This window comes from Rosa rugosa, chromosome 2, assembly GCF_958449725.1.
Source record: "Rosa rugosa chromosome 2, drRosRugo1.1, whole genome shotgun sequence".
Classification (NCBI taxonomy): domain Eukaryota; kingdom Viridiplantae; phylum Streptophyta; class Magnoliopsida; order Rosales; family Rosaceae; genus Rosa; species Rosa rugosa.
In genome coordinates this window covers 58780426-58805416 of record NC_084821.1, presented here as the reverse complement: position 1 = coordinate 58805416, position 24991 = coordinate 58780426, and the positions used below count along the sequence as shown (strand labels likewise).

At 41.1% G+C, this 24991-nt stretch overlaps 2 protein-coding genes across 3 annotated transcripts in view; one reads left to right on the top strand and one right to left on the bottom strand.

Annotated features, from left to right (window-relative positions):
* The first annotated feature begins 584 nt into the window (after positions 1 to 584).
* LOC133728843 (DNA polymerase eta) overlaps positions 585 to 24991 on the top strand; it is a 106085-nt gene continuing 81678 nt past the window's right edge. For both annotated transcript variants that reach the window (XM_062156271.1, XM_062156269.1), the window contains exon 1: positions 585 to 608. The gene's annotated coding sequence lies outside the window, so the exon portion shown is untranslated. The remainder of the gene's footprint in view (positions 609 to 24991) is intronic.
* Positions 3694 to 6762, bottom strand: LOC133734573 (uncharacterized). Its single transcript, XM_062162196.1, has 3 exons — positions 6363 to 6762; positions 4214 to 5035; positions 3694 to 4106 (listed from the first exon to the last, which is right to left on the bottom strand). The coding sequence occupies exons 1-3, from the start codon at positions 6562 to 6564 to the stop codon at positions 4078 to 4080; spliced, it is 1053 nt and encodes a 350-aa protein (XP_062018180.1). The 5' UTR covers positions 6565 to 6762; the 3' UTR covers positions 3694 to 4077.

The following is a 24991-nucleotide window of genomic DNA, read 5'->3' as shown; positions in this document are numbered from 1 at the left end:
TTTCGACTTCGGGTTCGGGTTGGGATTGGACTGGTACTGATAGTGATACAGTGGAATGAGAAGAAGGGCTGGGTTCGGGAAGCAAATCGATTACGTCCGCGATGATGACGTCATCGGCGTCGAAAGAGAGAGAGCGATCGAGAGAGTGAGCGTTGGCATCTCTGGCGTAACCGATTCATCCGGCGGCTCTTTTTTTCTTCCGGGAACTCGAATTCTGTCTGGATGTGGTTTTGATCGGATCTTCTCGGTCTTGGTCTAGTGGTGGTGGTGGGGTTCAGATGATGATGATGGCGGAGCTTCAATTTCAAGTTTGGGATCTTGGGCGTTGTCCTCATTCTGCTGAGGAGGAGGAGGATGAGAGTTTAGGGATTTACCCTCAATTTTTGGATCCTCGATTTTTGGACCTTCGTCGGCATCGTCGGCAGGCTGGTGGCGCGCTTGATCGGCGGGCTGGGAGTGAAGGTCGGCAAAGGCAGAGGGAGGTGTTCGAGCGGCGGAGGAGGAGCCAGTTGCTCAGTGGCGGTGGATTCCAGTGGTCGCTGAAGGCAGAAAGCAAGAAGAAGAAAGAAAGAAATATCGAAGAAGAAGAAGAAGAAGAAGAAGAAGAAAAATAAAAAGGAAAAAAAAAATTGAGGGTAAATCGGTCTTTTTATCTTTATTTAGTGACTCACGTGCATCGCACGTGCAAAATTTAACTGTTCCATGACGGAAATTGGTCGTAGGTATCACATTGATACGAAATAATGAATCCAGGTATCACATTGATAACATTCAGAGTTCAGGTATCATTTTGAAAGTCACCAAAGTGTCCAGACACCGTTGGTGAATTTTTCCCTAATGAAAATTACATCCAAGCTGAGTTTCTAAAACAAATTATGAGCTCCCACTGATTCAAACAACATCTAAAGACTCAACTAAACCCATATTCTTAACATGTTCTTTAAAAACTGCAACAGATAATGGTTTAGTAAATGGATCAGCCAACATATCCTCAGAAGACACATGCTCTACACTAATTTCATCAAGCTTTACTTTCTCTCTTACCAACAGATATTTTGGATCCATAAATTTAGATTTTGAAGATCTCTTATTGTTCTTTGAAAAGAACACTGCAGCACTGTTATCACAATATATTGGCAAGGGTCTGTGTATGGTATCTATAACTTTCATGCCTCTAATAAAATTTCTAAGCCACACTCCATGAATAGTTGCCTCATATAAAGCAACAAATTCAGCATACATGGTAGATGTAGTGATACTAGTCTGTTTCACACTCTTCCAAGAAATAGCGCCACCAGCCAACATAAAAATAAAACCAGAAGTTGATTTTCTTTGTTGTTGAACCTTCTGCTTTCCCACAAAATCTGCATCAGAGAAACCAAACACAGCAAGTTCTTGACCATCTATCTTCTTATACACTAGCATATAATCCTTGGTTTTCTGCAAATATCTCAAGACCTTTTTCCCAGCAACCCAATGTGCATGTCCAGGATTAGTTTGAAATCTTCCAAGTATTCCAACTGAGTAGGCTATGTCAGGTCTAGTGCAGACCTGCGCATACATGAGGCTGCCTACCAATGAGGCATAAGGCTTATCCTTCATTGCTTCTTGCTCTAAGCTGTTTCTAGGGCATTGATCTTTATGCAACATATCTCCTTTTGTCATAGGAGCATCACCAGGAGCACATTTTTCCATCTTAAACCTCTTCAACACCTTTTCTATATAATTCCTTTGAGATAATCCCAGAAGACCTCGAGTTCTATCCCTGACAATCTCTATACCCAGAACATAAGATGAATCTCCTAAATCTTTCATATCGAAGTTACTAGACAGAAAAGACTTAGTTTCATTAAGCAAATTTAAGTCACTGCTGGCAAGAAGAATATCATCCACATACAAAATCAGAAAAATAAATTTGCTCCCACTAGTTTTCAAGTATACACATTCATCAAGAGGATTTTCTTCAAAACCAAACTTTACCATCACAGAATCAAATTTTAAATACCACTGTCTCGAAGCTTGTTTTAATCTGTAGATAGATTTCTTAAGTTTGCAGACTAACCTTTCATTCCCAGAAGCAATAAACCCCTCAAGTTGTGTCATATAAATATCCTCATGCAAATCTCCATTCAAAAAAGCAGTTTTAACGTCCATTTGGTGTAGTTCCATGTTATAGTGTGCAACCAAAGCCATAATAATTCGAAAAGAATCCTTTGTTGAAACAGGGGAAAAAGTCTCATTGTAATTTACCCCTTCTCTCTGTGTAAAACCCTTTGCCACTAGTCTAGCTTTATGTCGTTCTACACTCCCATCTGAATTTTTCTTTGTTTTGAACACCCACTTGTAGCCTATAGGTTTGACATTAGGAGGCAACTCTGATAATTCCCAAACTGCATTGTCACTCATAGATTGCAATTCAGACTCCATAGCTTTCTTCCATTGTTTAGATTGAATCTATCTACAGGTTGTTTGTAGGTGACAAGATCGCTCTCTTCCCCTAAATCAAAATCTGTTTCTTGTAAGTAAACTATGTAATCATCAAGGATTGCTGACCTCCTTACTCTCTGCGATTGTCTTAATGGTTGAATAGGCTGTGGTTGTGGTTGAGGTGGAGGTTCCTGCACTACAAGTTGATCTAGCATCTGCGGATCATGATTGTGATGATTTTCAATGGGAATGATCGGCTCAAGAACATGGTTTTCCAGATTTTCTTCATCAGAAAGTGTACTAATAGAAGGGTGAACAACTGACATAGGTGAGAAGGAGGTTTCTGAATTTTGATGTTGCTGAGATAAACTTTTAGCTACTGCTTCTTCTTGTTCTATGAGAAAATCGCTTAAATCCTCCCTTTCTTGCAACTGAGTTTCTTCAATAAATTTAGCATTCCTTGTTTCAATGATCCTCAGATGATATTTGGGACAGTAGAACCTAAAACCCTTAGATTTTTCTGGAAAACCTATGAAGAAACCACTGACAGTCTTGGAATCTAGCCTTTTCTCCTGCGGATTATATGGTCTAGCCTCAGCCTTGCTTCCCCAAACGTGTAGGTGTGCCAAACTAGGTTTTCTACCAATCCAAAGTTCAAAGGGAGTTTTATCTACTGCTTTACTAGGCACCCTATTGCATATATAATTTGCCGTCTTCAGTGCCTCACCCCACAAAAATTTAGGAAGTCCAGTAGTGCACATCATGCTTCTAACCATATTCAACAATGTTCTATTCTTCCTCTCAGCTACCCCATTCTGCTCAGGTGTCCCCGGTGTTGTGTATTGAGCTACAATTCCACATTCCTCTAAGAACAATGCAAAAGGTCCTTTATGTTGCCCAGTTTCATCATATTTCCCATAGTATTCACCTCCCCTGTCAGATCTCACTACCTTAATTGTTCTTGCCAACTGATTTTCAACTTCCATTTTAAAAATCTTAAATTTTTCAAGTGCTTGTGATTTTTCTGAAATAAGGTACAAATAACAAAACCTAGAATAGTCATCAATGAAGGGATAGTGGTTCCTACATATGGTTTGGGTCGAGAATGGACCACAAATATCAGTATGAATTAGCTCTAAAGGTTGCAGACTCCTAGTTGACCCTTTCTTTCTAAAGTTTGTCAGCTTTCCTTTAATGCAATCAACACACACATCATAATCAGAAAAATCCAAAACAGGCAAAATGTTTTCTTTGATTAATTTCTGCATTCTTTCTTTAGAAATATGTCCTAATCTTTTATGCCAAAGAGTAGAAGATTTTTCATTGATTAAATTTCTTTTGACACCAGCAGATTCAACAAGAAAAGACTCATTTGGATATGAACATTCCAATTGCCACAAGCCATTAAATCGAAAAGCATTGCCAACAGCAGAATTATCATAAAATAATTTCCACTCAATTTTATTAATGAAAAAACTGAAATCATTGTCAACAAGTTGAGAACAAGAAATTAAATTCCTTCTCATGGAAGGTACATAGAAAACATTATCCAATTCTAACAAAAAACCAGATCCTAACAAAAGCCTAACAACTCCTATGGCCTCTACTGCAACCTTCATTCCATTCCCTACGAACAAGTTTTGTTCTTCTTTATTTGGTGTTCTCCTTTTTATGAATCCCTGCAAGGTATTAGCTATGTGAATAGGGGAACCACTATCTAGGCACCAAGAATTAGAAGGAACATGTACTAAGTTAGACTCAAAGCAAACAAAAACAGAAAACATACCCTTTTTTGTCAACCAATTTCTGTATTTGTGACAGTTCCTCTTTAGATGCCAGACTTTGTCACAGAAAAAGCATTTGAAAACATTTGAGTTGGAAGTTTTGTTATCTTTAGAAAAGTGAGATCCTCCAGCAGAAGATGAACCCTTAGAGAAATTTTTGAATGTAGGCTTCTTAACCCCATAGTTCTTTGACTGCCCTTTTGTCACCAAGTTCACTGTGGCAACAACTTTGCCTTTCTCCTTCTTAATCCTATCCTCTTCTTGCACACAAATGGATATGAGTTCATTAATCGTCCACTTATCTCTCTGAGTGTTGTAGGTTGTGACTAGTTGACTAAACTGAGGAGGTAGAGAAGAAAGAGCTAAATAAACTAGCCATGGATCTGCTACAGGAACTTCTAGAGTTTTCAGCTTAGTTGCAATATCAATCATCTTCAAACAGTGCTCCCTAACACTTCCATTACCATCATACTTCATAGTCGAAAGGGTATTCATGAGATTTGTTATTTCAGCTTTATCACTTTCCTTAAATTTTTCTTCTATGGCTGCTAAAAAATCTGCGGCTCTCTCACAAACAGGAATCCCTCCCCTTACTGTATCAGTCATTGCCCTCTGCATAATCTTGATGGACATCCTATTGTTGCTCTCCCATTTTTCAGCTTTATCCTTTTCAAGTCTGGTGCTAGTATCAGTAATTTTTGGTGGTTCGGGAACTCTAAGTGGCAAGTCAATGTCCATAAGTCCTAGAGCTATTTCTACATCTTCTTTCCACTTCTTAAAGTTGCTACCAGTAAGTGTTTCAATTTTTGTCATCTGACTCATAACTGAAAAAGAAGAAATAACCTTAATAAGCACTCGGTAAAATTCATACATTCTGTAGAAAATATGCATGAAACGTACATTCTTTATCAAGCATTTGAGTTCATTCTTTAAATTTTAACCCCATTCTGCAGTTTGCTTATTGCACAACACATATGAGCAAGAAGATACAACAAGCCTTTAGTTTCTTTACCACACAACCAGAATTCTTAAAACACTAGTTTCTATGAATGTTTCTTTGCTGTGGCTAAAAGAAAACACCCCTACTTTATGTGTTTTAATGTCTCTGTAATGTGCCAATTCTATGCCTTACTAATGAAATTTTAAACCTTCTGTGGAAGAACATTCAGTAGCTCAGAATAGAATTGCAATCTCAATCTTAAATCCTTGAGTTAAGAATTCCAACAACATAACCACTATGGTGAGAGACATTACTGAAATTCCTAAAACGAGATTGAGGTTCTTTAATGTTTGTTCATACAGACAAAAAGCTTTTATTTTTATCAAGGTTTTACAGCGAAAAAAGAAAAGAAAAAAAAATTTGAAGAAATTTTATGTGTGTGAACAAACATGATGAGAACTTTAGGATATCTTTAGGTGGATTGACCAATCTGTATATGAGTGCTTGCTTTAGTTTTTCTTACAGCTCCTAAAAAAACTTGTTCTTTAGGATTGAAACTAACCTGCAATCCTGATAGCTACTGCTAACGCAATTCCATATAAGCAATCAAACAATTAAATTATGAAATCTAATCAATCAAGAAGAATGTAATATAACATGCTTTTCACTATCCATATATCACAAGCGCAAACAATATCCCAGAATCAAAAAATCTCATAGCAGAGATGAAGAGTTCAAGAGCTGTGTACCTTAAGCAAATTGTTCCTGCATATTAGTGCAATTCAAAATACATACACCCAAAAGAAGTCATCAAGCATCACGTGTATTGAAAATTTGGAGCAATTCGAAAATTATCTCCAGAAATTAAGGAACCCAGAAAAGTTCCCATTTTGTGTTTTGACGTGAAGAAGAGAAGCGAGAGAGGAGATAGAAAATTTTTTGTCCGTTGTTTTTGACTTTCCAACATACAACAACTAATGAGCTAAGTGGGCTTCTAATTATCCGTGAGTTTTTCATAAACCCCCTTTTTTTTTTTTTTTTTTTTTTTTGTTTCTTTAGGTTTTTCAACACCAATAAATAAATCTTAAATTTAGGTTCGGTTTCAAATAGCATATGATAGGCTCTGATACCAATTGTTAGAGTAACACAAACAAACATCCATCATATACATTCAAGAAACACAAACCATAACTCGATGAAGAATTACTAACCTGATGATGTAGAAGCCATCGCAATGCCGAAAGCACAAGTCTTTTGTTCTCTCCAATGCTTTAGCAGTCTATAATGGGGTAGACAATATTGCTTGATTAATTGTGAGAACAGGGACCTTGCTTTATATATGAGTTGATGATTCCTAAACCTTCCCATAAAGATTTCCTTGTGAATCATGGATTCAACTCCTCTGCAAAACATACTTTACTTCATGTCTTAGTAAACTAATTATAGTCCACATAGAATTAGGTTTCCTCAACCTGCAAAGAGTATAATCACACTTTCCTTATTTGCAAGTTATCCGGATTGCATCACATTGTGTAATCCTTAATTCTTGTTCCTAAGATGATCTTATATTGTGATTAATGAAGTTCCATATTGTATGATAGTCCAATTAGGTTTTACAGGACTCGAACTGAATTGGAGACTGACTCGGCTTGCAAGGTATATATCAGTGATTGCCTGCTTGACGTGGGGCTTCACATGGGGCTTCCATTGATCAGAAATGATCCTTAGGAGGGAGGTGTACGTATGATATACAGGTAGGTCGATGAATCGGATATTATTGGCAGCGTAGGTTTCTGCTCGGGACTTTGCATATTGGTTATGGGCATATTGGGTGCTGGGATGATGGGGATGACTACTGAAAATCGACCATAGCGATTGGTTATTCGTCGCTCAAACTCAATCATGGGGACCAAGTGACCGATACCTGTGCTGGGAATGATCACCATCAATCCATCATTGCTCTTTCTTCGGTGTTTGATTCTTCCATCATACTCTTTCTTCGGCTTTGTCAAACACGTACTATGCTCTTCTTAATCTATGATTCTTTCTTGTGTTTATATGTGCATGTGTCTAATGGAACTTAAAATTGATAACGTTTGTTGATAATTTAATTTGAAACCGTTATTTGGTTGTTTCTCTTGGCTGGCTGTTACTAGTGCCATTAAGAACATTGATATCGGACAATAGCAACAGAATAATAACCATTGACTTTAACTCCAGATCGACTAGCTAGCAAGTATCCGGACGGAAAAAGTAAATATAATTACCAGTCTACTAGGATTAGGATCATAATGTGTGTGAGTGTGACTGTGTGTAGGTGATATGCATGCCCCTTCACTTTGAATAGTAGTCTACGATACGCTAGGATCCACTGAAACTGAGTTGATTCACATATATCATAAATTAGATTATTGCAAAGCAAGACTCACAAACACGAAAATTGCTCAAATTCATAACACACGAAACTTGCAAACCTTTAATTGCACTTCCTGTTTCGTTTATGGGCCGTGGACTACTAAACGGTCCGCCTCATCTCTCACTCCCCGCCCCCCCAAAAAAAAAAAAAAAACAGGCCGCCATATATCAACCCTTTATTGTTGTCTTTTTTTTTTTTTAGAATAATTATTGTTGTCTGTTATCATTGTAGGGTTTCTGAGAATAACACAGCGATCATGGGGAAGAGCGAGGGCGGCAACATCGACAGTATGCAAATCGAGAATTCCAGTCCTGTGGAACCCAACTCTTTCTCCACCTCCTTCCCAAAATGCCTGAGTACGTACGTACCTTCCTCTACTCGTACGATTAATTCTAGTTGTGATTCTCATGATCATCCTGAACAAGGCAGACCACACTTGTAATAACCCGTGACCTTCGTCATCATTAAGGCATTATGTTCAGTGATCATAGGTATTGGTTTGACATTATCACCGACTTACTGAAAATACATGCTTTGTTTATTAAGTAATTATATCGGAGCAAAGTGTTCTGATTTTGTATCTAGTAGCATCCATGATTCGTGAATTTGTATCTAGTAGTAAGTATATATTATACCGGAGTATAGTAAAATATGGATTAGTCATGTAAAAACAAAGTTACCATCGTTTCTTCCCCACAGAATATTAGCTGTAACACAATGAGTCATGCTTACCTTATTTATGTAAATATTCTGTAATATTCTGTGATATGTAATATTATGTAATATCTGTAGTATTATTAGGTTTACTACTTACCTTAGGAGTAGTATTTGTCTTATTAGGCGCAATTGTAATTTGTATATAATTTCTTCTTATAAGGTGAATGAGATATAAAAAAGTAATTCAGCCAAAATTGTATCTTGTTTCTTGTTATATTTTGACTTGGTATCAGAGCAGAGATCCGATCCTGGACTCTGACTCATTGTCCTTTGATCCTTGACTCTTGTTCTTTGTGCTTGGATTTGTTCCTTGTCCTTTGATCCTTTCATCACCGTTGCCTTCTTATATTTCCGAGTACTTTGTTGTTTTTCCTTCCGCTGCATATTCACCATGGTGAAAGCTCCTTCTTCCCCCGTGTACTCCTCAAGTCTGACTTGTAACTACTGCAAGAATCCAGGCCACATCAAAGCAAACTGTTACAGGTTGGTTGGTTTTCCAGCAGGCTACTTTGATAGGCCACGACCTCAGGACAACAAACCTAAGAGAAAGGCTGCTGGTCATCTTGTTCAAGACCAAGATTACTATGCGGTGACAAAATCAGATCACACCAACTTTGCTGGTAAGGATACCGCATTCGTAAGTTGTGGTGGTAATGGTAAGATTGGAGTTGCTTTAAAAATTTATGGCTTTACTGGTGGCAATACTTGGATAATTGATTCTGGAGCATCTGACCATATGACCTATGATCGTAGTTTCTTTCTTTTTCTCAATCCACCCTCTATTTCCTCTGTTGTCAATGCCAATGGTGATTCTTTTCCTGTTTTAGGAATAGGGTATGTTCGTCTCACCCCTTCTTTGACACTACATGATGTTCTTTATGTCCCTGATCTCTCTCATCATCTTATATTTGTGCCTCAGCTTAATACTCAATCTCGGTGTTCTGTAACATTTTTTCCGTTGTATGTGATTTTTCAGGACCTCCTCACCAAGGAAATAATCGGCAGGGGTTATCTGAGGGGTCGACTATTTCATCTGGATTGCATGTTCACCGGAATGAAGCCGGAGAAGGTAGTCCAAGCAGCGTTGATTTCGACTGGGGTTACTAATCAAGTTGAAGAATTATGGCTATGGCATCGGAGATTAGGACATCCTTCCTGTAATGTCATGAAGAAATCTATGCCATCCTTGTTTTTGGGCATTGATGAGTCTAAGTTGCATTGTGAGTCATGTGTCTTAGCTAAAAGTCATCGTACTAGTTATCCTTTGAGTACTACTAGGAGTTCTTTTCCTTTTGAGCTTATTCATTCTGATGTGTGGGGACCTTCCCGTGAGTCAACCTTGTCTGGCAAACATTGGTTTGTTTTGTTTATTGATGATTATACCCGTCTTACTTGGGTCGCCTTATTAAAACACAAATATGAAGTCTTCTATGCTTTCCAAGAGTTTTTTGCTCTTGTTCAAAATCAATTTGGAGCCAATATTAAAGTCTTTCGTTCTGATAATGGGGGGGAGTTTGTCAATTCTCAGTGTACCTACATGTACGTTGCAAAGCATAATTAGCTATAATCAGACACCCTCATTGTACCGCCAGAGGTACCAACTATCGTCAAATGAGTAACTCATAGATAGGCAGCCAGGCGGGCCACGGCCTGAGCACAAACGTTCCCCAGGATCACCGCTGACGCGCCGCCACGCACTCTGCCAAGACGGCATCAGAAGCTACTGAAACTGGGAACTGAAGCACTTCAGTCCCACATCGAAAACAAGGAGAAGATCAGACGTCTCCTCACCTATAAAAGGTCCTCTCTTCTCCCTTCATTAAATTACGCATTAACTCTCATTTATTACTGTGCTGCCTATATATCAACTGACTTAGGCATCGGAGAAGTGAAGACCGCCCAACGCGGTCTCCCTCTGACGCCCTGTCTTTCACTTGGCAGCTAGCAGGAATTACCAGGTATACAGAGTAGCGGTCCGCCCGCCGGACCCGCGTTAAACGGAGGTTTGGCTACCGCCAGACTTTGAGCATTAACACTCATTTTCACCAATTCTTTCAATCTCATGGGATCATTCATCAAACTACTTGCCCTCAAACCCCTGAACAAAATGGGGTGTCAGAAAGAAAGAATCGTCATGTTCTTGACATAGCCCGGTCTCTTCTATTTAGTGCTCATATGCCTAAGTATCTTTGGGGAGATGCAATTCTCACTGCTTGTCATCTCATCAATAGGCTACTTTCCTCTGTTCTCAATGGTAAAACCCCCTATGCTGCCCTTTCAAATCATGTGTCTGTCCCTTCATTTTCTAATCTCCCTGCTCGTGTCTTTGGGTGTGTTGTGTTTGTCCATATTCCTAAGAATCAAAGGTCCAAACTCGATGTCAGGGCATTAAAGTGTGTTTTTGTGGGCTATGGTGTTAATCAGAAGGGCTACAAGTGTTTTCATCCTCCTACACAGAAAGTTTTTGTTACCATGGACATAAACTTTTATGAGGATGCATGTTATTTTTCTCCCATCAATCCGTCACTTCAGGGGGAGAAACACACTTTTTTGGAAGAGAAGTCTTGTGGGATTAAAATTCAGCCCCTTGAAGCCAATGACACTCCTGCAGAAACAGAAAAGGCAATTGCCGAACAGAGCAATGCGAGTTCCGAAACAGAAAAGGCAATTGCTAAATCGTCTACCCTTCACCATGCAACTGCCGAACAGAGCATTGCGAGTTCCGAAACAGAAGAGACAATTGCCGAATCGTCTACCCTCCAAGAAGGCCAAGCTCCTCCACCCCTCTTAGATACAGATAACCCTTGTCAATCAATCCATGAGGAGCGTCCCAATCTTGAGGTTAGTGGTGTTTCTTCTAACTCTGATATTGGTGATAGTGTGTATGTTTTGCCTCCTAGGTCCACCCGTGGTAAACCACCTCGTCAATATGAACCAAGTTTAGATGTTAAGTCTAAGTATGCCATAGCTAACTTTGTATCCACCCACCGATTATCCAAATCCCATGCTTCTTTTGTGAATCAAATATCCTCTGTATGTGTTCCCAGTAAAGTGCAGGATGCTCTCAAGGATCCCAAATGGTCTCAAGCGATGAATGAAGAGATGGAGGCATTGGAGAAGAATAATACTTGGGAGTTGGTGCCACCTCCACAAGGAAAGAGAGTCGTTGGATGTAGATGGGTGTACACTATTAAACACAATGCAGATGGTTCAGTGAACATGTATAAAGCAAGACTTGTTGCAAAGGGATATACTCAAACATATGGCGTGGATTATGAGGAGACCTTTGCTCCAATAGCAAAGATTAACACTGTTCGAGTATTGATGTCTCTAGCAGCTAATCTAGATTGACCCTTGCAACAGTTTGATGTGAAGAATGCCTTTTTACATGGAGAGCTATCTGAAGAAGTCTATATGGATCTACCACCAGGATATGAGGCAAGCACATGAGGTAGATTTGTGTGTAAGTTAAATAAGTCCTTGTATGGACTCAAACAATCACCACGAGCTTGGTTTGGAAGATTCTCTCAAGCTATGCGTCGTTTTGGGTACAAGCAGAGCAACTCTGACCGTACATTGTTTCTGAAACGCTATGAAGGTAAATTAACTGCCTTGATTATTTATGTTGATGATATGATAATTACTGGTGATAATTCAGAGGAGGTTGAAAGATTAAAAAATCTGGTTGCATCAGAGTTTGAGATGAAAGATCTTGGTTCTCTTAAATATTTTTTGGGGATTGAGGTCGCCAGGGGGAGTTCAGGAATTTTCTTGTGCCAAAGAAAATATGTGCTTGATTTGTTGACAGAGACAGGAATGTTAGGGTGTAGACCTGCTGATACTCCTATTGAGCAGAATCATAAACTGGCTGAGTACCCTAATCAAACTCTGACAGAGAAGGCTCGCTATCAGAGGTTAGTTGGCAGATTAATCTATCTCTCACATACTCGGCCAGACATTGCATATGCAGTTAGTGTTGTGAGTCAATTCATGCATAATCCAAGTGAAACTCATATGGAAGCTGTGATCCGTATTCTGAGGTATTTAAAGTCTGCACCTGGAAAAGGCTTGATGTTTTCAAAACATAATCATCTGGATATTAGTGGTTATACAGATGCAGACTGGGCAGGTTGTGTTACGGATAGAAAATCCTGTTTGGACCCAAAATGAGCATTTTGGCCTGACAAGGCACGTCTTGGAGAAATTGAACCAATGTCAGTGGCTCAAGCTATATATTGTCGACAAGTTCGAAATATATATATTTAGAGGCTAAATAAAGCCTACTATGGAAGCATGAAAAGTCAACTATAGCACATTTTTCTACTTCGGTTAGGAGAAACCGAGCTAAACAAGGAAGGAGGGGTGGCAGACTGACCAAATGAACTCGAAATGAGCTGAAACTCTGCAGATCCATTCTAGACAGCCCAAGAATCATTTCTTATGAAGAGTGCCAGAGCTAGCTTTGAGTGGAAGGCCTTCAAATAATTAGTCCAATTTTCTGCAGAAGCAAAACTGGGAAACTGGACCTGTAAGAGGTCCAGCAGCATTTCCGGCCCAACCACATGGAAATAAATTCTGAAATTTTACCACAATAATCTACATTCATGGTGGATCATTTCATATGAAGAAATCGAAGGTTGAATCTGAGTTCTTAGTGGAGATAAAAATGAATGAATAAAGGAGCCGAAAGTGCTTCCTTATCTCCCAAATTCATCATTCCTATTAGTGCTCCACCTCCATCTCCACCTCCCTTATCTCCCAAATTCATCATTCCTATTAGTGCTCCACCTACACCTCCACCTCCCTTATCTCCAATTAGTGCTCCACTTTCATTTGTTTAATGCCAAAGTAGTTGGCATGGTAGCCTATAAATAGAGGTTACATTGAAACACAATTCACACATTCACATTCAACAACAACATCTCTAAGATGATCTAAGTTCTCTCTAGAGCAAACCTCTCTAAGAGCAACTCCTCTCCTTCTCTTTCTCTTACCGGTGATCATACTCCTAGTCCTAGTCTTCTCAGAAGCCGACTTTCAGTGCCACCAAACCCTCTGTCAACGTGCTTCGGTCCTAGTCTCCTCGGGAGCCGACGGTAGTGCCGCGACCACAACGGTTACAGAACCAGCCAAGCAAGGGTAACGCCCTAGCAACCCAGCCAAGCTAAAGTCACGCTTTAGCAAATTCTCTCTACTTCCCGGTGATGTCGCTCTGCTCGATCTACAATATTGAGTATCGATTGTGTTAACAAGAAGCTCAGCAAAAGTCCTCACCACGAGGCACAAAGAATCCCACGACGAGATTGGTGCTCTCCTCGTCCACAATTGCTTGAAAGAAGTCAGGTCAAGGGACACCCCCGACGACCGCACCCGAACAGTGCTGGCACGCCCGCGCAAGAAAAGAGACTGTTGACCAGCTGCAACAAAACTGGAGCCAAACAAATCCACTTCTGGTTACTTCACTTTTGTAGGTGGTAATCTTGTTACTTGGAGAAGTAAGAAACAAAAGGTTGTGGCCAGGTCAAGTACTAAAGCAGAGTATAGAGGTATGGCTCATGGAGTTTGTGAATTACTTTGGTTGAGAAATTTACTTCGTGATTTGGGATTTAAACCCAAACGAGCCATGGATTTGTATTTTGATAATAAGGCAGCGGTGGATATTGCTCACAACCCAGTTCAACATGATAGAACTAAGCATGTTGAGGTTGACAGACATTTCATTAAAGAGAAGCTCGATGCTAAGCTTATCTCTTTTCCTTTTGTCCACTCAGAAGAACAATTAGCTTATGTTCTCACAAAGGCAGTATCGAGTAAGGCATTTCATGACTCACTTGACAAGTTGGGCATTCGTGATCTGTATGCGCCAACTTGAGGGGGAGTGTTGGCGTGAGTCATGCTTACCTTATTTATGTAGATATTCTGTAATATTCTGTGATATGTAATATTATGTAATATCTGTAGTATTATTAGGTTTACTACTTACCTTAGGAGTAGTACTTGTCTTATTAGGCGCAATTGTAATTTGTATATAATTTCTTCTTGTAAGGTGAATGAGATATCAAAAAGTAATTCAGCCAAAATTGTCTCTTGTTTCTTGTTATATTTTGACTAATTGTAATCCCTTGATGGCGACAAGGGTGAAAAAGTTGAAACTGAAAATTAACAAGTATGAGATAAAAATTGAACTAGGAAGGCTTGAGCTTTCTTCCAATTTAATGCATTAGTCTGAGAATACCACCATGGCCAGTGGATTCTCTTCGATCATCTCATACGTAACATTCTTACTGCTTTTATTTTCGTTGAAGACTTAATCGATCCCATGCTTGAATGCTATGCAGGGAAAGTTTTGCCGGAAACATGGCGTCGTGTTTAGAATTGTATGGCATTTCATGCACTCTGGATCTGGTATGTCAGAATAAATGTTGTTTCTGAAATATTTTATGTTGAATTTGTAAATATGAAATGTTGATATTCTTAATTAAATTCTACTCTTCTCTACTAAAATTACATTGTTATATTTATAATTATGGGCAGGTCGAGTGTTCAATGACAGTCTCTGCAACCAGAGATACTGGTGACCCAGATAATTTTTTCAAGGCTAGGGACATTGTTCAACTTATGTCAAGAGGGGGTCATGCAAATCGGGTACGTACGAATAAATTGACATTTTCTTGTCTAATAACTAATTTTCGAAATATTTGTTAAGGCGGTAATTATTTTTGTTTCTTCAATGTATTTATTTTTTCTTTTTGAAGGCCTATTCTGGAAAACTCATATGACTATGAAATCATTAAGACTGGTTATCAAGAAGGTGGGCTTTGTGCACTATATGGTTGATAAGGTGGATACTGCATAAATTCCTTCCGTTTTATTTCCTTGCAGGTGTCTGTCAATCTTCTTAAAACAAATCTAGCTTATCAAAGTCTTTTCTTTATGTCAGACATTACTCCAGCTGCAATGTGTGGCCGTTTAGTTTTAACTGTAACATGGTGAATTAAGCTTTTGTTCGACCTTTGAAATTCTAGAGTTTAGGTGATCTGTGACCTACCCCATAAATATTTGGATTCTAATATTTTTGTAAATCTTGGGCTTTATGCAAAAGCTTAATTTTCAGAGTTTTCTAATTTCTACTATTTTTGTGCAGGAGCAATTTCACAAACGGCGGGATCTTTTCGTAAGCTCCATGAAGGTGCAACAAAATATCTACTTATGTTTTTACTGATTCCCATTAAAGTGGAAAAAATAAAAGGATACACCTCAAGGGAATGTATGATGCACTAATTTTTCACAATATAATTGGGATTCGTAAACTGATCAACACTGCCATTGTTGTTCTCGTAAGTGTTACTGTGTTCTTTGTTATTATTTCGATACGTTTTCTTTAATTTTCTGATTTTCAGATTATTAATTTTCCCCTAAATCATTAGGGAGACACTATTGCTATTGTTGGTGATACTTATGGATTGAAGATTGTGAGAAGCCTTGTGAAAGACTGCATTGTTCCTAACAACCCTCCTTCAAATTATGTTATGAGGCTGAAAAAATATAATGAAGACTGAAGAGAGAGGCGGAAAAAGAAGTGAAGTAAAGATGATTTTCATTTATAAATGGATGAATTTAGTAGTCAAATTAAGATTTTTAATGGGTGTAACTTACAAAATGTAACATTTCATCAGCCCTTTGGGTCAACTGTCAGGTTAATGTTCCTCTCGCAAAGTCGAAATGCAACGAAAATTTATGTTTTGCTGAATTGTGAGCCTGAATACAGCAACAAACTAGTTTGGTGTTGCAAGTCATTGATTTGTATAAGAATCAATCTTATGTTTGTTTTTTTGCCATTAGTTGTTATTTCTATCTATTTTGTGCTCTAAATTTGTTTTACTCTACTGAGGAAGGTGAGCTCTGTTTAATGACAGACTTCTGTAAACACTACAGCAGCTTCCAATGCTAATTGCATGATGTTACATCCTTTTGATACCACATGATAGGTTCCATTTTCTTGGTGAATTATCACCCCATTTCTCCAAACACAACATTCTCTACTGCTGGAAAGGATCATGATATGCCTCGGGAACGAAATGTTCAGGACGAGCAACTGAAAAGTAAATAAAAAGGAAGAAGATAAACGAAAAGAGAAAAGCAGATGATTAGATTGAGCATCTACTTTTCAACTTAACTAAATGCTTGTCCTTGCTTTTGAAAAATCATGTGCGGGAAGAAACAAAATCCTATAAGCATCGTTCTATTGATATAAAACTTCTACGACAGTTAATGGGCATCAGTGAAAGGCAGTCACAATACATTACAGTTTTCATTCATGTACTTCACATTCTTATTGAAATGAAGTAAGGCACTCTCAGTCGGGTTACAAATGGAATGGAAGTTGATGTTAGAAATATCTTCTTCAGTGGCCCTATTACCTGGTTTGTTCTCTCTTTTTGCAGGTTCAGCTCTGGCTTAATGAACTTTGTGAAGATCTGAATGAACGTCTACAATTAGACTTGGACGTACTCAAACTGGTTTCTCATAAACTAGTACCGCTTGCCACCGCAAAGTTTTTATTTTTTATTTTATAGAGTCGCAAACACTAGTTATGAAGGAAGACTTTAAAAATAAAATTTGACAAATCAAAAATTTAAATAATTTTAGAAATAATAGAATAATAAAAATAGCTCAAAATCATTTTTTTTTCTTTTTAAAATAACAATCCGAAATTCTAACCACCACAGGTGGTCGAGTTGGTAACACCCGGGTTCGAATCCCGCCGATGCTTATTGGAGCTAAATCCCAATATATTTGTTTGGACCCAAAATGAACATTTTGGCCTGACAAGGCGTGTCTTGGAGAAATTGAGCCAATGTCAGTGGCTCAAGCTATATATTGTCGACAAGCTCGAAATATATATTTAGAGGCTGTTTCTACTGAAGAATACGGAACGAGACTAAGTGTGGATCATGAGAGAGAGAGAGAGAGAGGGACACAAGCATGTATAGTGGTTCACCTTGCCCTTGAGGCAAGGCTACGTCCACTTAGATATTGTACTATGTAGTGAGGCCAAGTAGCCTTTGATAGTGATACAAGTGAGGGGATCATGGATCCCTCCTCTCTAAGAAGGGGAGGACTTCCCTTTATAGCTAAGGGAAGTCCCCATCTATTCTATATTTCCGATGTGGGATACAATGTACATATTGCTTCTCTTGAAGCCTCTTGGAGAGCATGGGAGGGTGGCCTCCCTATGAGGTACCGGCCGACTTCCACCATAGCGAGGTAGCTCGGGTGTCGGAGTACCGGATGCATGTTGTAGGCGGGACTAGCTATGCCGCGGGGCCCACCTAAGAGGTCGTTGCTTATGCTTGGCGGTATGTAGTATAAGTGATATCAACAAGTCCCCCAAGTCCCCGAGTAAGAGGCGCTTCTTGGTTGGGGAGTTTAAATATGATGCCGCCAAGTATAAGTGATGACCTTGTTTGAACGCTATACCCATACTAGTCCCCCAACTCCGTAAGTAAGAAGGGACTCTACGGGTATGTTGGTGCCCCGGGGCCCTCATCAAGCTAGTACCTGCAAATAAGATGAGTGCACACAAAGCATATTGATTGCGCTAGGGCAATCGAAGTGACATTTGAGTCAAATGCATCGAGGTGCATGAATGTTTATGTGAGATGCATGTTACACAATGTGTGTATGCATATATTATGTAATGTTTGACATACGACGTATAAGTTGAAAATGTATGTGTTATGATAGTATAACGAAGTGCATATGATGCATAGATGTGTGATGAACACGATGACACCTAATGATATGTAATGTTGTATGCACGTGATGAACACATGTTAGGACCGGGAGTGTAGTTACTCGCCGAGTCCCCCAAGTCTCGTAGAAAAACAGGAATTTGGATTTAGGTTATGTTCGACGAAGTCGGTAAGGTGAGAATGAAGCAAAGGTATCGAAGTAACCATTGACAATACTAGCGAGACTATGGCGTGACCATGATAGTCCCCCAAGTATAGGTTAGAGGAACGAACTCTAACTTACTTAACCCGAACGTATAAACCATAACCTGATTGTTTGGCTCATGTGAATCGGGAACGTAAGAGATGAGCTCGCTCATGCTGAGTGGATGTGAGTTTTGTCCTATGGTCTTATTAATGGGATGTAAAAGAAATTTAATTGTTGCGATCAACAATAGGTGAAAAATTTCAATATTTCCATTAATAGACCATAACACGAAAGTATGAGCGTGAAGCTCAATGATAGTCCCGGTCGGGTACTACCTCCACGTGTGATAAGTGGTATGAATAAGTCCCCCAAGTATAGAGAATGCTCGGGAGGTGAGGGCTTGAGCCTATGGTTCCCGATGGGGTAGAATGAGGATTTGGGTCTCTGATACCCGGAAGGGTAGATTGAGGACTTGAGCCTCTGATACCCGGAAGGGTAGAATGAGGACTTGGGCCTCTGATACCCGGAAGGGTAGAATGAGGACTTGAGCCTCTGATACCCGGAAGGGTAGATTGAGGACTTGGTGCCTCGTAACCCCGTGGGGGTACTTGGTGGCGTTGGCCTCCGGTACCCGATGAGGGTGTCTGGCCTTGGGCCTCCGGTATCCGATGAGGTTTGGGCTAACTCGTATACCTAGTGGAGTAGATAGGCTCGAGGCCTCATGTACCCGATGAGGTGAGGGAGCCCGTGATCCCGGTGGGATTGATGAGGGCTTGAGCCTCCTTAACCCAATGGGGTTGAATGAGGGCCGGTAGGCCTCCTTTACCCGGTGGCGTGGCCCCGGGTAGAATGATGTAACCTCGTTGGGGTAACGGGTGGCCTTGGGCCCCGGTACCCGGTGGCATGGCCCCGGGTAGAATGAGGACTTGATGCCTCTCGTAACCGATGGGGTAGAGTGAGGGCTTGATGCCTCTCGTACCCGATAGGGTAGAGTGAGGGCTTGATGCCTCTCGTACCCGATAGGGTAGAGTGAGGGCTTGATGCCTCTAGTACCCGATAGGGTAGAGTGAGGGCTTGATGCCTCGGGTACCCGATAGGGTAGAGTGAGGGCTTGATGCCTCTAGTACCCGATAGGGTAGAGTGAGGGCTTGATGCCTCCGGTACCCGATGGGGTAGCGTGAGGGCTTGGTGCCTCTGATACCCGGAAGGGTAGCGTGAGGGCTTGGTGCCTCCGGTACCCGATGGGGTAGCGTGAGGGCTTGTACAGCGTGGCCCGGTGGGGTCACGTGAGGGCTTGAGCCTCCTTAACCCAATGGGGTTGAATGAGGGCATGTAGGCCTCCTTTACCCGGTGGCGTGGCCCCGGGTAGAATGATGGTTGTAGCCTCGTAACCCCGTTGGGGTACCTCGCCGATTGGAGAGGATTTGTGTAATGATATGACCTTGACTTACCCCTTGGGGGTACCGCGCTCGGAGCGAGGATTTTAAGTGCCGCATATGGCGCTTATGTAGTGCCACATGTATGCATGTAGTAATTTAATTGATGAGCAATTAAATTGAAGCATGACATGTATGTTTAACATGCACTTGTAGTGGAAATGCCAGTGAGAATTTGCACTTTGTAAGCATGCTTAGGAATTATGGAGACATTTAGAGCATGACATAAATATTTAGGCATAGTGAATATGTTACTAAGATCGATCATCATGAGATAAGTAATTATCAAGGCATGTAAAGCATGGCAGTGGCTCCACTTGAAAGAAAGTACGATAATGACTTATCTGGAGCCGATAGAACGAGATTTTAATGGTGTGAAAAGAATTGAAGTATCCGATGATGACGCTTTATTTGAAGTGCTCCAATCGACCATCGAGGTATCAGTTCCATTGTGAGGAAGTTCCCAATAGGGATAATCGAACCTCAAGAAAAAGTAAATGATTAGCATATAAGTTTGTTAATCAACAACATCAATAGTTTGCTTATATGTAGCTTATGAGGCAGGTAAGGCGATGCACATATATGATGTGTTTATACGGATATAAAGCGCCTTAAAAAGTAGAAGTGTATGAGTCAATTTAATTATATAGTACCAATGAATAAAGATAGTGTACCCACAGATGCTAGTAATTGGTCATGGCAATTTGATGGACTAAATTAGTGTACGTAGCTGGGACTTTATTTAATCATTTGGAAGCATAGTGTAATTATGAGAGCTCCATGTAATCATGTTATTATGCACAATTATGTATTTGGATATTTCACAAAGAACTGGGAGCATACGATGCACCTAAACGATGCACTGGAACACATCACTTGCGAGTTCTTGGGCACGAGTGGTGTGCCAGCATGTTAATTTGCGATAGAAAAGACGTTTGGATTATAATTAAAATGTGTGAGGCATAAGCGTGGAAAATTAAGCCAATGTGTAAATGTGAATGTGTGATCTTGTTCTAATTAGATAGACACAAGAAGCATGGACGAATGCTCAGCTGCCAACATGTAAGCCAAATAGGTATAAAATATGTGTGATTGCGGCAAGTAAGAAACCCACACTAAATTTGGTACTGATGCTTAATTGCAGCCATAGTTGAGTTTTTGAAAATTGAAACAAACAGAAGTGCAGTAAGCTGACTTATATGTGAGTCAATTGATAAGTATAATTGTAATGTGCCCAAAGTTTGGATGCACATGCAGCAAATATGACAAGTGAGTGACCAAGGATGGTGACCAATGTGGTAATGACAATTGATGAAGTCATGGTAAGCAAATAAGCTAAGCACGAGTTAATTTTGTGACATTGTAATTTATTGTGCCCGGAAATTATATATTGCTACCGGTAACGTGTATGGTGGCCTGCAACAGTATTGTACTGAATCTACACGTGTACGTGTTGATCATGCTCAAGTGGATGACATGTATACGTGTGAGATCCCTCTCGTGCATGAGTTGTGTGCATGGTTAATTGGATAAGCCTGGGGTGTGAGGTGCATGCACATGTACTACTGTAAGCATGCCTAGATATTATTGTAGAACCATAGGAATAATATATAAAACTCATAAGAGCACTTATCTGGATGGAGATTCCTCAAAGACTGAGAAGGATGAAGCACCGAGATTGATATGCTGCTTCAAGTCGTGGAGTCATCATTCGTGTCCTTCTGTCGTGAATGTTTATAGCTATGGTGCTGTGTAATTTTTTCCGTTGTGCTGGTACAGGAGGGTACCGGAGGCTTCGACCAAGAAGGCGGGTCGAAAACATGTTCAGGTGATCCCCGGTGGCCATTCCATCGTTATGAGATACTGTGCTCTCCGGTTGGGTGCCGGAACCATATTCTAGGGTGTCCAAAGCAATTGTCTAGGTGTGGCCAAGATCGGAATTCTGGGGTTTTTTTTTTTGTTGTCCCGGAGGAGGAGGAGCCAAGGAGGTCCTGGAAGGATATGCAGGTACCCAAAGTGAAGTCACCGGGATGCGAGGTTCACAAAATGAAGAAGTCACCGGGAGTTGAATAGGTGAGTACTGAGTAGGTGACCAGATTTTTTTTTTTTGTAAGTGTCGATGCTCGGTGAATGATCGAGATGTCGGCCGGGAGCTGCTGAGATAAGTCACCGGAAGGACAGATATGATGAAGATACCGGAATGGTTACCGGAGAGGAGGTAACGGGTTACCGAAGAGGAAGTGGAGGAAGTGAATGTTGCTGCCGGGCAAGTTCGCCGGGAGGAAGGCAACGAGAACAGGTTTGATCAGTGTGTCATCGGGACTGGTGAAGATGAGTCACCGAGACCGAGACTTTATGAGGTTGGCCAGCATGGCTAATTTCAGACCGGGATGAGTTGAGATGAAGGCTAGATGGTGGAGTAGCCGGAAAGCCTGTTTGCACACCGGTGCCGCTGCAAATATGGGGATGGGTGTCCAGAGCAGAACCAGTCCCTTCTATCCCCTTTTTTTTTCTTTTCAGCCGTGATGCTGATGATCTCCCGGAGGATTAGAAATCCAAGAGATCCCGGACGGTTGTGCTGGTATCTGAGATGCCAGACAAATGGCTCCTTGACCACGGGTCCACGGTATTGATGAGTGTCAGCGAGAGATACCACCGGGACGGGTACTTGAGATTTTGGAATTCCCGGTCGAGCAAAATTGAAGCACCAGTGAGTAGAGCAGCTCGGTGACTAGGACTGACTCGTTGGTGTTATCCGGGAGGAAGCATGAGTGCCGAAGAGAATTTGGGTGCGCTATTGGTGGCACCTTGGATAACTATGCTGGCAGGTGAAGAGATGATTCCCGCAGGCCCAAATACAGTCTCCGGGGACGTGTTGATGAGTGAGGCCAGCAGTTCTGTCCGGGTCCACGTGCAACTGGACTTTGATTGCTAGATGCATGGTGTTGTGTTGAATGGCAGCGGGATGGAGAGAGATACCGGAGATTAGATGATAGTTACCGAGAAGAATAAGGTCCCGGGGGGGTTTGAGTTCATGGGTGCCAAAATAAGATTTGGCCTATGAGTTGAGGGTGCGGGGTGTGCACGTACCCGCTGGTTTATGAAAGTACCGGAGGCTTAGGGGTGGAGGTACCCGCTGACTTGTGAAAGTACCGGAGGCTTAGGTAAGTACCGGAGGCTTAGGTACCCGCTGACTTGTGAAAGTACCGGAGGCTTAGGTACCCGCTGACTCAAGTACTCGCATGTACTCTTGTACCCGGACGGCTCATGGTACCCGGATGGCTCATCTTCAAGGTCGGAGGTTCATACCCAAACATAGGGCCCCTCCTTCTAGCGCCAATGTTTCTACTGAAGAATACGGAACGAGACTAAGTGTGGATCATGAGAGGGAGAGAGAGAGAGGGACACAAGCATGTATAGTGGTTCACCTTGCCCTTGAGGCAAGGCTACGTCCACTTAGATATTGTACTATGTAGTGAGGCCAAGTAGCCTTTGATAGTGATACAAGTGAGGGGATCATGGATCCCTCCTCTCTAAGAAGGGGAGGACTTCCCTTTATAGCTAAGGGAAGTCCCCATCTATTCTATATTTCCGATGTGGGATACAATGTACATATTGCTTCTCTTGAAGCCTCTTGGAGAGCATGGGAGGGTGGCCTCCCTATGAGGTACCGGCCGACTTCCACCATAGCGAGGTAGCTCGGGTGTCGGAGTACCGGATGCATGTTGTAGGCGGGACTAGCTATGCCGCGGGGCCCACCTAAGAGGTCGTTGCTTATGCTTGGCGGTATGTAGTATAAGTGATATCAACAGAGGCTAAATAAAGCCTACTATGGAAGTATGACAAGTCAACTTTAGCATATTTTCCTACTTCGGCTAGGAAAAAACCGAGCTAGACAAGGAAGGAGGGGTGGCAGACTAACCAAATGAAATCGAAATGTGCTGAAACTTTCCAGATCCATTCTAGACAGCCCAAGGATCATTTCTTATGAAGAGTGCCAGAGATGTTTTTGAGTGGAAGGCCTTCAAACAATCAGTCCAATCTTTTGCAGAAGCAAAACTGGAAAACTGGACCTGTAAGAGGTCCAGCAGCGTTTTCGGCCCAACCACTATACCAAAAATTCTGAAATTTTTCCAGGGTGATCTACACTCATAATGGAACATTTTTTATGAAGAGGTCATAGTGAAATTCGGAATGCTTGTTGGAGAAATAATTGAAGGAATAAAGGGGCAGAAACTGACCTAAAACCAGCTCAATATTCACATGTTCATGTTTCCTACCCACATGAAGAAAGCTAGATGCTTTTCTTCTTTTCCTTGGATATATTTTTCAAGACAATCTCTTTAATAGATCATCATCACTTCCATGTTGTTGCACCTTCATGCCTTGCTTTCATTTCATCATTTCTCTATCTTTTCCATATTTTACAAATCACTTTCATATTCCACTTTCATTATTTTTCTTCCACTCATCATTTCACTCTTCTTTTTCTTCCCTATATAAACACCTTCTCTTCTCATTCTAAAACACACATTCACAACACAACAACAACATCTCTAAGATGATCTAAGTTCTCTCTAGAGCAAACCTCTCTAAGAGCAACTCCTCTCCCTCTCTTTCTCTTTCTCTTAGCGGTGATCACACTCCTAGTCCTAGTCTTCTCAGAAGCCGACCTTCAGTGCCACCAAACCCTCTGTCAAAGTGCTTCGGTCCTAGTCTCCTCGGGAGCCGACGGTAGTGCCGCGACCACAACGGTTACAGAACCAGCCAAGCAAGGGTAACGCCCTAGCAACCCAGCCAAGCTAAATGTCGCTCTGCTCGATCTACAATATTGAGTATCGATTGTGTTAACAAGAAGCTCAGCAAAAGTCCTCGCCACGAGGCACAAAGAATCCCACGACGAGGTTGGTGCTCTCCTCGTCCACAATCGCTTGAAAAGAAGTCAGGTCAAGGGACATCCCCGACGACCGCACCCGAACGGTGCTGGCACGCCCGCGCAGAAAAGAGACTGTTGACCAGCTGCAGCAAAATTGGAGCCAAACATTTTGGCACGCCCAATGGGACAAGGTTAGAAATTTTTCTTTTTCTCTTGAATACATTCAACCACCGGGCTTCAAAACAAACATTTTGGCACACCCAGTGGGACTACATCAGAGTCTTTTTGTGTTCACCATCATTGGGATGCCAGAGGAAAATCTTTACCAAAAGAAATTCCTGAAGTCATGGCGACGATAGAAGGCTATGTGCCCATTCCCATTCCGGAGAATGCGAGCATAGAGGAGCGACTTGCTATCTTTCAACAGAACACTGCTTCGTATTATGCGAATTT

Excerpts from the sequence above, each read along its gene's own strand:
- LOC133734573 (XM_062162196.1), bottom strand. The coding sequence starts at position 6,564 with ATGTTTTGCAGAGGAGTTGAATCCATGATTCACAAGGAAATCTTTATG. Across the intron at positions 5,036-6,362 it reads GATGGCTTCTACATCATCAG|TTATGAGTCAGATGACAAAA; the intron begins GTTAGTAATTCT and ends CTTCTTTTTCAG. Across the intron at positions 4,107-4,213 it reads AAATTGGTTGACAAAAAAGG|GGATTCATAAAAAGGAGAAC; the intron begins GTATGTTTTCTG and ends AATACCTTGCAG.